General features: G+C 47.2%; 1 protein-coding gene across 1 annotated transcript in view; it reads right to left on the reverse strand.

Annotated features, from left to right (window-relative positions):
* The window catches only part of WIPI2 (WD repeat domain, phosphoinositide interacting 2), a 39,696-nt gene that overhangs the window by 16,167 nt on the left and 7,565 nt on the right, over positions 1–15,964 (reverse strand). The window contains exon 3 of the mRNA XM_045993597.1: positions 242–411. Coding sequence (XP_045849553.1) covers positions 242–411 — 170 coding nt within the window. The remainder of the gene's footprint in view (positions 1–241; positions 412–15,964) is intronic.

A 15,964-nucleotide genomic window follows, 5' to 3' on the forward strand; every position in this document is an offset into this window, starting at 1 on the left:
GAGGGGACTCAACCTGGGGGACAGCAAGGGACAGCGTGCTCTGAGCAAACCGCTAAGGAAACGGAGCTGAATTGGGGAGCTGGTGCGAGGCGAGCTGGTGCAGGGCCAAAGGCTGGGGGCCCGGGACCGCCAGCTCTCCTAGACCACTGCAGGACGCCGCGATGGCGGGGACAGGCACGAGGCACACTGAACAGCGAGCCGTGGCCGGCACACCCAGCAGTCTGGGCCGCGCGCCACTCACCTGCCTGTTCAGCTTCACGGCCAGTATGGTGTTCGAGTAGCTGTAGTTGCAGATCTCGGTTCCTTTCTTAAAGTGGCAAACCTTGAGCTTCCGAGGAGCTTTGAGGCTGACGATGGCCACCAGGCTGCTTGAGAACAGCCTCTCGACAATGCACACATCTTCAGTGTCAGCTGCAAGCGGGCAAACAGCACATGTGTATTCACGTCAACAGGTGCAGTCTGTGCGCACACACACATGCACGTCCAAGTGCTCATGCATGCCCAGCAAAGCACCACGGGCTTACGCAGTGGCTGTCTGATGATGGGACCGGGCTGCGGGGACAGTTCCAGAACACAGGCGGGGGGAGAGGTCACAGCCTGCGGGCAGACAGACTGGGGCTACACTCACGGCCTATCAGCCGCGGACAGACTGCTCCCAGGTCTCCCTGCTCCCCTTCTCGTTCCTCATACCATTCTGCTCACTGGGTGGCTCCTTATACACACCCTGGAACGTGAGCTCCACGAGGGCAGAGGCCTCATGTCTCCGCTGGCGCCTGTGGTCCTGGCCCTTCCCCACTGGCACTGGACAAGTCACGGGCCCCCGGTAATCTCTACATGACCCGCTCTCTGCATGTCTGGTCCTCCTCATGCGTAAAATGGGAATCACAGCTCCTCTACATTACTGTCGAGGGGGTTGCAAATACCAGCACTCTACACCCATTACCTCCCCACTCCCCACATTAAGTGGGGACACTCTCCATTCATAAGATGGCGAGTTAAAAGTGAACACACACGACATCTTGCATAGAAAGTCACAGATACAACAGAGCTTCCGAAGATAGTACCTTACACCCGCCCACCCCTACTAAATGCCCACAGGTCTCCCGATCTTTATTCCTGCCCTTGTTTCAGTGCTAAATACCTGGTAAGTTCAGACCTAGAAGCAAACAGAAGACTGGACTGTAGAAAAATCGCAGAGGCAACAATCCATGTTGCTTCCGCATGTGGCCTGTCTCTCTCCATGCCCAGTATTTCAAGCACACACCCGTTCGTCCACCCAACCATGATCTGAGGCTGTACCCTCTCTCTGGACCAGCGCTGGGCACACAGAGCAGAGATGACCAGACAGGTCCAGCCCAGGGGGACCTGGAAGGTCGGACCATCAGAAGCCGCAGCAGCATTTCCAGGGTAAGTCAGATGCCCAAATATGAAAACGCACACAAAAGACAAAATACAAAGTTCCTCGAAAGGATTCCTTTCCATTAGCTCTGTTGCTGGATTTAAATGTGGTAACAAGGACATGCTTAAGTCAGTTTAGAAACCTGACTACTAGAGACAATGAAAGAACAAGCTCTAAGGGACCTTTTATTAAGATAAAACGATTTCTAGGAGCACCTGGGTGGCTCAGTCGGTTAAGCGCCTGACTCTTGATTTCGGATCAGGTCGTGATCTCAGGGTTGTGGGATCAAGCCCTGCGTTGGGCTCTGCACTCAGTGAGGAATCTGCTTGAGGTTCTCTCCCTCCCTCTCCCTCTGCCCCTCCCCTCTGCCTGCCCTCTAAAATAAATAAATAAATATTTAAAAAAAGAGAGAAACAATTTCTAAGAAAATGCGTGGTATCAGCCATTTTGGTGTGGCTGTGACGGCCTGATGCCCTCAGCACGACGAGGTACTCCCATATAGGGTGGTAGCCAGAATCACATGTGTACGAAGTGACATGACACACGGCTGTGCGGGAGAACTACAGGATTTTGCTCCTCCTTAGAATGAACAGGCAGTGAAATCAAGTGTCTGATTCCCGTCACGTTTACACAAAGCACAACTTCCCCTTCTGACAGCAGCAGGCTGAGCTCGATGCAGACAGAGCAGGTGTCAGTCAGCAGCTCCCAGCCCGGCAGCATCTCAGAAAGTGGCCAATCCCTTCTAGGCCCCGACTCTCCGCGCAAGGGCAGAGTCAAGGGATGTCCTGCTGCCACACGCAGGCAGGGTGTTTGGTCTGTCCTTCCTGACAAGCAGGTCTCCAGCCTTCGCGGTGCTGTCTGGCACATGGCAGAGCTGCATCACCAGGGCGACCACGCTCAGAAGAGACCGACGGGAAACCAGACTGTTGGTCGTGTGCAGTGAGAAGTCCTGATCAGCCCCTTCCCCCTGGAACCTAGCGGGGACACCACAATATGACCAGAAGCTTGTTTGGTGAGCATCAGGCGCACTGGACTGGCAGATGCCGGGAGAGCTCCGGGCCACCAAACTTGGCTGCTCAGGCCCAGGGGACAAGGGCACCTCCTCCATCCCTGTCCCCAGTCTTCCTCTTCAGGCTCCCCTTGCCCGTTACACCTTGGTCTTTCTTCAGGATTTAATGACTGTCTGGGATGCACTTAATCAATCACTTTCTCTGCTTCTCATTCTGGCAGTTACCCATTACCACTGGCCAGCCAGCGGCGTCCCCAGCCAGGTCAGGCTGCACCCCCAGGTATGGCACCCCCTGGCCCAAGAGCAGCTGGTTAGAAGTTTGTCTGATGACTGATAGAGACCTAGGATTAGATTCCGGGGTACGTCCCAAACCTTTCAAACTACCATGAAACAAAACGCAATCTCTTGAATAAGGACTTATCTAAAAATGGGCTAACGCTGCCCATGGTATTTGTGTCCATGGTAAAGGAGCACCATGCCCTTGGGTGGTAAAGTCCAAGTGCGTTCGTTCCAGCATGAGCACTGGGCAAACGCTGCCGGTACCACAGTGCTCGCAAGGTTGGGGGTATGACGGGGACCAAGACAGGCAGGCACCTCGTGGAAATCAGACTGAGTCCTGACTGTGCTGTTCACTAGTTATAAAACCTGGTGTGGACTCTGAGAAACAAGCTGAGGGTTTTGGAGGGGAGGGGAGTGGGGGGGTTGGGTGAGCCTGGTGGTGGGTATTAAGGAGGGCACAGTTTGCATGGAGCACTGGGTGTGGTGCATAAACAATGAATTTTGGCAAACATACATACAAAAATTAAATTAAAATAAATTAAATTAAAAAAATAAAATTCTCTATCTCCCCCCAAAAAAATCAAAATGGCATATGCCAGTAAAAATTTTAAAATTTGAAAATTCTTTAAAAAAAAACAAAAAAAGACCCAGTACCCGGTACCCACTTCCTCAGTGGCGAAACAGGAGCTGGAGCCTCATTCACTGCATGACCGGGAAACAGTGAAGAGAAGGTGGCCTATGGGACACTGAGTTCTTACAAAATAAGTAAATGTTATTGAAATTCACTGGCCCTCTAAATTAAATCAGTGGTGAAAACAACTCATTTCCAAGTACAGTCGATCCTCATTATTCAGATTCTGCATCTGTAAATTTGCTTGGTTGCTAGAGTGTATCTGTAACCCCCAAAATTAATACTTGTGCTGCTTCTACAGTGATCCGGGGACACGCACAAAACAGCAAGAAAACATGGAGGCGCGGGATGCACGCGCTCCCATCAGAAGCCGAACAGGGTGCTACCCGCCGCTTTCTAGTTTCCAGCTCACACTGTGAACAACTGTCCTTTCCACGGTCTGTGTTTTCACCTCCTGGGCTTTCGGTCAGTGATCCCACAGCTTACAACGGCCTCCGGCCACAGTGCCATCCGGTGCTCCCAAGGGCAAGAGGGCCAGGCCGTGTCCCCCAGAGACTCATGTGCGGCTGGTAAGCTTTGTTTAGCATGAGTCCACGTTGTTGCCATGAGTTCATCATCAATAAATCAACAGTATGTATTCAGATCAGATGTCTTTAAACAGAAACATATAAAACAAGCTCATGCATTCATCATCTGATGAAAACACTGTGACCAGAGGCGCACAGGAGCCCCATGCCCGGAGCAACTCTTCAGTATCCGCTAAGCCACTATTCGCGGTAACTTGCCAGAACTGGACAACCGTAGTAAACAATGAGAATGGACTATTTTTCTTCAAAGAATGGATTCTACTCCTGTCTGACACAACCTTATTTCCTTCACCCATTCGACACATGCAATTAGAGGCTGCCAGCAGCGTCTGCTCCAGGCACAACGAGGGAGAGGTGAATAGGGGCCAACAGCCAGCCGTGTGGAGCCGAAGGCCCTGGGCGGCACCGAACAGTTCAGGGTCAGGCAGAGGAGGGGAGCCAGCAACGGAGACTGAGTGAGGGGGAGAAAAACCAGGTCCCCGTGACCCCGAAGCTAAGGGAAGATGCTGCAGTACAGAAACAGCCACTATGCCCGGAGTGGCTGCCTGGCGCGGTCCCGAATCTGGGGTGACCTTGATAAATCTTGACGGAGAGGTGGAGGTAGAAGGGAACGTGAAAGGTGGGGAGGAAGTGAAGAAGTCTGGCCACGGCAGGAGCCGAGCTATGAAGCGGGGAAGAAATGCGGGGAGGGCCGGCAGCCCATGTGTCACTCACACGCATCACCGTACGGTTGAGGTGTCTGTCCTCACACACGAGCTGCCCCGTGTGTCAGTGGAGCGACTGATGACGCAGTAACGACAGGATAAATGGAAGACTGGAAGGGGGACCGCAACCTGATCCGGGTCATATGCGACAATCAGCAGCTGACATGGCACTCACTGGTCAGCACTGAGAGCTTTTCCCCCTCAGAGCAGAATAGGATCGCCATGTCTATCCAACATAGAGCTGAAGCACTGAGCAGAGCCACAGGAAAGCAAACGAAGTAAAAGGAGTCAAGAATACCCAACGGGTAGAAAAATCTCTTCAAGATGGTGCTGCGAGGCCTGGACGGCTGCACACAGAAGGATGAGCCCGGACCCCTTCCTCACACCGTACACCAAACAGACTCCAGATGGACTGAAGGCTGAGATGTGAGATCCGAAACCATGAAATTTCTCAGGGAAAACAAGGCAGTGATCTCTGTGACCTCAACCTTGGCAACATTTTTCTACATGTGTCTCCTTGGGGAAGAGAAACAAAAGCAAAAATAAACTATGGGGACTGCACCAAAATAAAGTGCTTCTGCACAGCAGAGGAAATGAACAAAATGGAAAGGCAACCTACTGAATGGGAGAAGATATTTGCAAATGACATATCTGATAATGGGTTAATATCATATATATATGTATGTGTGTGTGTATATATATATACACACACACATATATATGTGTATATATACATATATATATACATATAAAAACTTGGCTCAACCAAATAATCTGATTTAAAAATGGGTAAAGGACCTGAATAAACATATTTCCAAAGACAGACATGGCCAACAGACACAAGAAAAGATGCTCAACATCACTAACCATTAGGGAAATGCAAATTAAAACCATAATGAGATACCTCCTCACACAAGTCAGAATGGCTAGCCTCAAAAAGAAGTCACAAATGCTGGGGAGGATGTGGAGAGAAGGGAGCCCTGGTGCACTGCTGGTGGGAATGTGAACTCCTGCAGCCACTCTGGAAAACAATACAGAGGCTCTGCAAAAAATTAAAAATGGAAATACCGGGGTGCCTGGGTGGCTCAGTGGGTTAAGCCTCTGCCTTTGGTCATGATCAGGTCATGATCTCAGGATCCTGGGATCGAGCCCCACATCGGGCTCTCTGCTCAGTGGGGAGCCTGCTTCCCCCTCTCTCTCTGCCTGCCTCTCTGCCTACTTGTGATATCTGTGTCAAATAAATTAAAAAAAAGAAAAATGGAAATACCGTATGATCCACAATTCTACCTCTGGGTACTTACCCAAAGAAAATGAAAATACTACTTTGAAAAGATGTACGCACCCCTACATTTACTGCAGCATATTTATAATAGTCAAGACCTGGAGGCAACCCAAGTGTCCACGGATGAACGGATGGATAAAGCAGCGGTGGACACACACACTGGAGAGTATTCAGCCACGGAAGAAGAGTGAGATCCACATGGATGCACCTAGAGGGTATTATACAGAGAGAGACGAATACCGCATGGTTTCACTTATGTGTGGAATCTAAGAACAGAACAAAAGACTCATAAATACAGGGGACAAAGTGGTGGCTGACAGAGGGAAAGGAGTTGGAAGGATGGGCACGAATGGGTGGAGGGGAAAGGAGGGAGGCTCCCAGGTATGGAGTAAGCCATGGGGATGTAAGGCCCAGCGTGGGGAATGCGGTCAGTGGCGGTGCAGGAGCGCCATATGGAGACGGACGGTGGCTGCAGCTGCCCCGAGCACGGCATGCTTTCAGAGTCGTTGAATCACGACGTGGCACACCTGAAACTAATGGAATGTTGTGTGTCAACCATCCTCCAGTTTAAAAAAAAAAAAAAAGCAGTAGATAGATCAAGATATATAGATAGGAATCACTGTCCATCCTGCCACACGAGTGGCAGTTTTTTTCCTAGTTTGGAGAGAAAAATCTGTCCTGATTTTCCAGTAGACTGACTGATATTATCTCCCTGGGATGTGCGAAGAGCTCGATCAGCCATGGGTACGGCAATGCTAGTCATGGGATTCTAACAGAAGCGATCCTCTGGCCTCGCCATGTGACCGTTTTCTTGAAGGCCTTAAAATGGGGAGGGGGCACATCCACATTGGAAAAGAAGTAAAACGATCACTACTTGCAAATCACATGATACTATAATATGGAAAACCCTCAAGACTCCACCAAAAAATCATCAGAACTCACAAATGAATTCAGTAGTCAGAGAAGACAAAATTAACATGTAGAAATCAGCTGTTTCTATATACTGATAATGAGCTATCAGAAAAAGAAACTAAGAAAACAATCCTATTTACAAATGCATTAAAAGAATATCAAAATAAGGGCGCCTGGGTGACTCAGTGGGTTAAAGCCTCTGCCTTCGGCTCAGGTCATGATCTCAGGGTCCTGGGATCGAGCCCCACATTGGGCTCTCTGCTCAGCAGGGAGCCTGCTTCCTGCTTCCCCCGACCTTGCCTGCCTCTTTGCCTACTTGTGATCTCTGTCAAATAAATAAATAAAATCTTAAAAAAAAAAAAATCAAAATACCTAAGAATAAATTTAACCAAGGTGGTCAAAGACCTGTATTCTGAAAACTGTAAGACGCTGACGAAAGAGACTGGAAAAGACACAAATAAATGGGAAGATAGTCCATGTTCATAGATTGGAGGATTTAATATTGTTAAATGCTCATACTACCCAATGCAATCTAGAGAGTCAACACAATCCCTCTCAAAACACCAAAGGCATTTTTTACAGAACCAGAAAAAGGAATCCTAAAATTTATATGGAACCAGAAAAGATCCCAAACAGCCAAAGTAATCTTCAGAAAGAACAAGAAGGCTGGAATTATGCTGATTTCAAACTATACTACAAAACTACAGGAACCAAAATAGTATGGTATTGGCACAAAAACAGACACAGAGACCAACAAAACAGAGAACCCCGAAAAAAACCTCACCCATACATGGTCAACGGATCTACGACAGAGGCGGCAAGAATATACAATGGGAAAAGACAGTCTCTTCAAAACACGGAGCTGGGAAAACTGGATCACTTTCTCACACCGTACACAAAAAAAGTTAAAAATGGGTTAAAGACTTGAATGTGAGACCTGAAGCCATGAAACTTCCAGAAGATGCCACAGGCGGTAGCTCTCTGACGTTGGTTTCAGCAACATTTTTCTGGACCAGTCTCCTCAGGCAAGGGAAACAAAAGCCAAAATAAACAAATGGGGTTATTTGAAACTAAAATGCTTTTGCCCAGCAAAGGAAACCATCAGGAAAACAAAAAGACAACCTACTGAACGGGAGAAGATACTTACAAACTGTACATTAGATGACAGGTTAATATGCAAAATATATTAAAAAAAAAACTTAGACAACACAACACCAAAAAACCAAATACCCCAATTAAAAAATGGGCAGGGGACTAGAATAGACATTTTCCCAAACACATACAGATGGTCAACAGGAACATGAAAAGACGCTCAACATGACTAATCTTCACAATGTGACAAGTGTTGGCAGGGGCATGGAAAATAGGGAACCTCTGTACACTATTAGTGGGGTGTCAATCAATGCAGCCACTTTGGAAAAGTAGAGAAGTTCCTCAAAAAATTAAAAATAGAGCTACTGGGCACCTGGGTGGTTCAGTGGGTTAAAGCCTCTGCTTTCCGCTCAGGTCATGATCTCAGGGTCCTGGGATCGAGCCCTGCATCGGGCTCTCTACTCAGCGGGCAGCCTGTTTCCGAACCTCTCTCTGCCTACTTGTGATCTCTCTCTCTGTCAAATAAATAAATAAAGTCTTTAAAAAAATAAAAAAAATAGTGCTACCAGAGGCACCTTAGTGGCTCAGTCAGTTAAGCATTAGGTCACGATCTCAGGGCCATGGGATCGAGCCCCTAGTCCGGCTCATGCTCAGCAGGGAATCTTGAGATTCTTCCTCTCCCTCTCTCTCTGGCACCCACCATGATCTCTAAATAAATAAATGAAATCTTAAAAAAAAAAACAAACCCACAATGACTTATCACTATGCACACATCAAAACGGTTAATATTAAAAAGATTAGTAACAGCAAACACTGGTGAGGACATAGGCCCAGATTCCCATACAGCATGGGTGGGAATACAAAATGAGACAGCCTCTTAGAGGAGAATCCGGAAGTTTCTCATAAAACAGAACACACTTTGCACTCCTAGATATTGACTTAAGAGAAATGAAACAGGTCACAAAGAGATCTGTACAAGAATGTTCATAACAACTATATCCATAACAGCTAAAAATGGAAAAACTATGGATGTTCATCAACAGAAGGACAACAGAAGGACAAACCCACGCATTTTGGCAACTGAGTCATGCATTGAAGTGGGCAACTGAGTCATGCATTGAAGTGGGAGCCCTCAGAAACACTGTGTGACTGAAAGAAATTGGCCCTGAAGAGTACATGCTGCATTTTCACGACTGTTTCAGGCAAAACTCATCATTTCAGGCAAAACAGCCGGGGAAACCCAGAACAAGCCTTGCCTCTTAGGGGGCGAAAGGGAGCTGGAGTTGATGGGGGGCAGGAGTATGAGGGAACTTTCTGGAGTGATGGTAAACACTGATATGTACGTATGACTTGTCAAAACAGAATGTTAAGATTTATACAGTCCATTTTAAGTAGACATTGCCTCAAAATAAAACAAACAGCGCCCCCTAGTGAGCAACATTTACAGTGGTGTGTTTAAGGAAGTATGTGCTGATGCCTGTGATGCCTGGGGAAATGCACACAAAAGACGGACAGACGGACCTGTGACAGGATGAATACAGTGAAGTGTTGATGAGACTCTAAGGGTGGACATATGGTGCAGCTGCACCAACTTCCCTGTGTTTGAAAATGTCCATGAACAATATGGTGGGAAGAAAACAGCACATGTCATTCATCTGCTTAAATCCGAGTGCAGAGAAAGTGAACAAGTAGCGGGTTGGGTGTTTGCTTATTTTTTCGACCAACTACAAGTCTGAAAAATTTTTTGAAATTTTAATGGAGGAAAAATAGTCTATGTAATTTTAGAATGTTTTTAAATGGGGGGATGCAGGAGGTCATAAAGCTTTTTTTCAACTGCAAATACTCATAAAAGAGAACAGTATAATAAACCTACTATACCCATCGCTTGGAACACATCTTATCTTTCTGCCATTTGGCTTCAACTATGTTTTTCTTTTTTGAAGTTTCAAAAAGAGGCTCATTATTATCTTGAACTTCACCCCAAATACTTCAGCAAGTCCCTCTAAATAGCAAAGGACACGGGAAAACCATCTTTTCCAGCCCATGAATACAAATGAAAGATATCATAACATCAAAATACATTCCAGGTCGATCGAGTATTTAATGTAAAACACAATACCAAAGAACTAAAGACCCCACCGGAGAATGTTTTATGCACCCACAATACAGGAAACGCCTGTCTGGAGCCTTTCTGGTGCTCCAAAGCATGGAAGCCTTCAGAGAGCGGACAAATCATCTGAGTAGGCAAAAACTCAAGACTCCAACCCGGCAAGAAGACCACAGACAAGGTCAAAAAGCAAACAATCCAGGGGAAATATTTGCAACCTGCAACAAGTGGCTGATTTGCTTTAAATCGGCCAAATGTATTTATTTATTACCAAATAGGCCAACAGAAAAACAGGCAAAGGAACAGTTAAAAAACAAGAAAGGAACAAGCAGTTTAAAAAAAAAAAAAAAGCACATGAGAAAAATAGAGTTCCATTTCAGGTACAATTTAAGAAACGTAAAGGCAAATGAATGTATTTTTTTAGCTCCGTACTACGAATTTAGATCAATTCTACGAAATGTTTGATAATGCCCAGTGCCTCAGTCAGAACACAGGCACCCAGGCCCTGTTAGTAAGAACCCTTTTCAAGGGCGAGTTGGCAGTATCTGTCCATTTACACATGTTCTTCTGTTGATCCCATCTTCCCAACTCCGGTTTATGTGACTGCTCTACTCACAGTGGGCCAAAGAAAGATCTCACCCAGCAATTCCACTCAGACAGGTGTCTCTCTCCTCAAGAGACAAGAAAACACGCGTCCACACAAACGCTCACAGCGGCACCATTTACTAGAGCTGAGAAGGAGAAGCCCCTCGGCATCCCTCAACAGAACATGGTGTGTCCGTGGAAGGGGATATTGCTGGGCAGTAAAAGAAACGAGGTGCCGAGACACGCTCTCACGTAGATAAACCTTGAAAACATTTGAAGTGAGAAAAGCTGGCCGGTCCCATCAGACTCTGCTTATCTGAGCTGCCCAGGGCAACTGGCGCGCCGCGGCAGAAACCAGATAGGCGGCTGCAGGGAGGCAGCCAATGGCCACGGAGGAACTCGGGGTTTCTTCTGGGGAGAACTAGGTCTTCAAGTTAGATTATGGTATGTTGTACAACTTAGGAAATGTTTAAAACCCACTGACTTGTACACTTTAAATCAGTGATTTTCACAGCATGTAAATTACATCTTGAAAAAGCTGTTACACAGCACAGTTGGGGCATCTGGGTGGCTCAGTTCTTAAGCATCTGCCTTTGGCTCAGGTCACGATCCCTGGGTCCTGGGATAGAGCTCCGCATCCAGCTCCCTGTTCGGCGGGAAGCCTGATTCTCCCTCTCCCACTCCCCCTGCCTGTGTTCCCTCTCTCACTGTGTCTCTGTCAAATAAATAAATAAAATCTTTTAAAAATAAATAAATAAATAAATAACAGCACAAACAATTGCAGAATTGGGGTTCCGGCCAATATGTTAAGATGCAAGGTAAGAAGTGTAGGGCAGCAGGGATGGAGGGCGGATGCGAGTTGTTGGGTGGCACCTCCTTGCAGGGGTGGGGTTGGGTGGGGTCTTCTCGGAAACTCCAAGTCCCCGAATCCTAGAAACCTCCCGCAGGCCTTGGGGTCTCAGAAGCCATCACAGCTCTCGTCAGACTTCCAACCGAGCCGGGAACCAGGAAAAGCCCAAGGCCCTTGTGCAAAGGGCAGATGAGTCGCGTGACCCTGCAGCTAACCTGCTTCTGTCCCCACTTGGGAAGTGGTGACCACGCACAAGGACCCGCCTTGGGGTGCCTTTCTGTCCTGCACCAAGGGCCTCCGCCTTTTCAGGAACGTACCTTCACAACACGCCCTGCCTTTCTGCGCTGTCGGTGGCTAGGGCTAGTTAATTTTCTACTGCAGGATTCCAAGAAGCTCTGTAACATTCTTACAGGATACCTCACTCCCAAGAGCACCTTTAAACATGTAAACACGGGCAGTCACTTCCCACTAAACCCAACACAGCCCTCCCACGCAACTATGGCACACCAACCATCAACCAGTAACCCAAGGGCCTCGCATCCAACAAACGCGGGATAAAGGTGGCTAAATGTCTGTGATTCTTCAAAGTGGCCTGTCACAGAGACTCGGGCTCCGAAAAACACTCCCCTGACCCACCGACCCCTAAGAGAGTCTGAACGTAAACCTCAGTGACCTCAGGTGTTGCCAAAAGCTTGGCCTTCAAGGCCCATTCTAGGAGGCCTCGGCTACAGTTTCCAACAAATGTTCTTCCCAGAGATTGCCTATCCAAAACTTCATTTAAGAACGCAATTACTTGATTTAAAAAAGAATGCTGTTTTGCTTCTGCAGGTGCTGCTTAGAGCTGACAAGGATAAAACTTCTAGAAACCAGGAAGAGACAAGACGCACGTCCAAACGAGGCACGTCTGCCGGACGCCTGCAGCTCTATGGAGAGGCAAGAGCCCGCTCTTCACCACAACGGATTTAGGCAGAGAAAGGCCACTGGATTTCTCCCCCTAAGATCCAAAACCATGTTTCTTGGAAATGAATATTCCAACCAGGTTGTCTGTCAAATCGGAACGATCTCAAAAGCACCATTTCTCAGACCTTCAGGGGTAGGTGACGGCCTGTAGGGTTGACAACAGTGAGTCTTCAGGTGACAGGTGCTCTATGTCCAGACGTCCGGCTGGTGACAAAGCAGGTACCGGCCACCTTTGTGCAGGTCAGAACAGTCTGCATAAGCTCGATTTCAGAGCTCAATGCTCTGAGTATGTTTCCTTAGCTCAGACACTTAAAAATGCAAACATATACAATGCAGAATGTGAAAAAGCCAACTTTTCCTCCCAACTTATGGGCTACTCTACAAATAACATCTACATACCCTTTATTTTGTCTACGGGGGAAGGATTTCACTGCAGTCCTTTTTCAGGGAAGGGAGATCGACATATCTGCACATTATGTATTTATCTTCACACACACAAGGGATAGAGAGTGGAGAGAGAGACAGAGAGAGAGAGAGAATGACAGGACAAAAGGGCACGGGCACAAACAACAGGAAATGCATACACGGGAGTTCCTGCAACTTCAGAAATTACAATATAGATGGGAAAAAAAAAATCTTCCACTATTTCTGGCGGAAAGGCTTTTTTTGTTTGTTTGTTTAAATCACCAGCAGAAGAATGAACAGTTGTTCATCCTGTTCTTCCCAAGACCAGTTCTGGCTCATTCTTTCTGTAACAGCAACAGTGACTGAGAGCAAAGATCTGAGTTTGTGACACGCAGCTGAGATTACGAGCCTGCACGACATCTCGAAGCATCACGTGTATTCTCTGCTCTGGGTCTATTTGTAGAAAAATTCCAGAAACCAATCTTTCTTCGGTAGCTAACCTGTTTTGGAACAGATGTTCTTTGATTCTTTGATCTACTAAGTAAAAGTGTGTATGGGAGGGGCTCCTGGGTGGCTCAGTTGGTTGAGCATCTGCCTTCGGCTCAGGTCATGATCCCAGGGTCCTGGGATCCAGCCCCACACTGGGCTCCCTGCTGGGCGGGAAATCTGCTTCTCCCTTTCCTACTTACCCTGTTTGTCTTCTCTCTTTCGCTGTGTCTCTCTGTCAAATAAATAAAATCTTAAAAAAAAAAAAGTGTGAGAGAGAGAGGACAGTTGGACAACGTTCCAGGAGAAAAAGAATTTCATCACTTCCAGTTTAAAGTATTAACCCTTAAAAAAATTCTGTCTGTTTTCATCACCTATTTCTAAGGGTCAAAGTTCACAGAAGAGCAAAGAAATCTTCCACCTTACCATGTTGGTCGCTAAATACCCACTCTTTTCACAGTATTATCAAAACATCACATTTTGTTCCATCAAAAACCTTTAAAAAAAATGAGGCACCAAGAATCAGTAAATAAAGTTCAAGGGAACCGATCAGTGACTGAACTGATTCCATCTGGGAAAGGGTAAAGACCGGGCTTTGGAATTCTTACACTCTTTCTCAGCACTGAGTCTCCAAATGGGGGCTGGGGGTGGGGGGGTTCTACGGACTTCAAAGCAGGTGACTGACCCTAGTCACTACAGCCACACTTTCACTACACAATTCAGGGGCTCACTGGGGCGGCGAGTTAGTAAATGTTTTAGTCATTCATAAAAGCCTGATGGAATCCAGGGATCAGGCTACCCTTCTGTGAAGAAATCCCCTGCAGGGAACAATCCTATGAGGGACCATGGGAAGGTGACCAGTTCGGAGATTTTTTCAAACTACTGACAGCCACCTGAGATAAGCAAGCACACGAGTTCCCAGCTGTTTTATCGCCCAGATCGCATCTTTGCGCTACATACAAGAAAAGAGGCTTTTTGAAAAGAAGATTTAGTAATCATCAGCAGGCCAAGTCTGAGGACAAAAAAAGGAGTAAACTCTAAGGCAACCCACAGGAAGTATGAGTCAGAGACACTGGAGAGCTCCTGGGAGAAGGCCTGGGTGCTAGCCTTTGGGGCAGCAACAAACGACGGAGAGAAGTCCGCCACTCCACTGATGGAGGGGAGGGGTCACCCGAAGGGCTACTGAGGAGAGGGGGCCGAGGCCTGGAGGGAGGCTGTAAAGCCTCTCCCCTAGTGGCGGACCACAAGAACTCCTCCATCTCAAGCAACAGGCAGAAGTGACATCTCCCCGACATCCTCATCTTATGCAACAAGGGTGGGAGGTGGTATTTGTGTCTGTGCTTGTCGCCGTGTCCCCAGCCTAACACTGGACACAGATACATGTGTTCTGTTGTCTCTCTCCACTTAACCGCAAGTGTCAAGGGCAAGTGTCAAGGGGACAGGAACGTGGCCGCTACCGCATCTCCATGCACAGAACAGGGCCCGGCACACAGCAGGTCCCCGAGACGTGTTCATGGAGTGAATGGAACCAAGAACGAAGGAGAAGCCTGCTGGCCCTACTCGCCCCACCTCCCCCTTCTTCAGAGCTATCGGCAGGCAGAGTAGAATTCCAGAATGGAACACCAGACCATCGAGAAAGCAAAGTTGGCAGCACTGGAACAGTCGCTCAGGAGGGAAGATACCGACATTGTTAATAAGGAAGAAACCTGACTGCACAATCGCACACTCACAGCGCTGAAATGCTAAGTATTCAGTCTCTCCCTGGATGCACACCCCATGTGACCAATTACAAGTATGCTGTGTGGACAGAACTCCTAACTCTCTAAAAAGGATTCTTAGCAGAGGTGAGGCCATGGGCAGGTTTCAGGGCTGCTTATCATAGACAGAGAAGTCTTGGGGCATCTGGGTGGCTCAGTGGGTTAAGCCTCTGCCATCAACTCAGGTCATGGTCTCAGGGTCCTGGGATAGAGCCCCACATCGGGCTCTCTGCTTGGCGGGGAGCCTGCTTCCCCCTCTCTCTCTGCCTGCCCCTCTGCCTACTTGCGATCTCTCTCTGTCAAATAAATAAAATCTTCAAAACAAAAAACAAACAAAAAAACAAACCCACATGTCTCACAAAGGACTAGTATCCAGAATATATAAAACTCTCAAAACTCAACATCAAAAAAGAAAAACTCAAATAATCCCATGAGAACATGGGCAAAACGTGAATTTCACTAAAGAGAATATAGGTGTGGCAAATAAGCACATGAAAAGATGCTTGACATCATTAGCCGTTAAGGAAAAGCACATCAGAACCACAGTGAGACCACAATGCTCATACCTACTAGGATGGACACAATGAAAAAAACAGTTATAACACAGATGCCAGCAAAGACGGAGGAAGTGGATATCTCATACCTTGTCAGTGGGAAGGTAAAAATGGTACAGCCACCTGGAAAATACTTAGGCAGCTTCTTTAAAAGAAAAAAATGGGGGGATACCATATGACCCAGCATTAGTCTTAGGTATCTATCCCAGAGAGACAGAAACTTAAGTCTACCCAAAGCTCTGTTCACAGCAGCTTTATCTGTAATAGCCAAAAACCAGAGTCAGCCGAGCTGCCCTTCAACAGGGGACTGGTAAACTGTGGTCTGGCCACACCCATGGAATACTTCTCAGTCATAAAAAGGAATT

The sequence above is a fragment of the Meles meles genome, chromosome 21 (genome assembly GCF_922984935.1).
Source record: "Meles meles chromosome 21, mMelMel3.1 paternal haplotype, whole genome shotgun sequence".
Classification (NCBI taxonomy): domain Eukaryota; kingdom Metazoa; phylum Chordata; class Mammalia; order Carnivora; family Mustelidae; genus Meles; species Meles meles.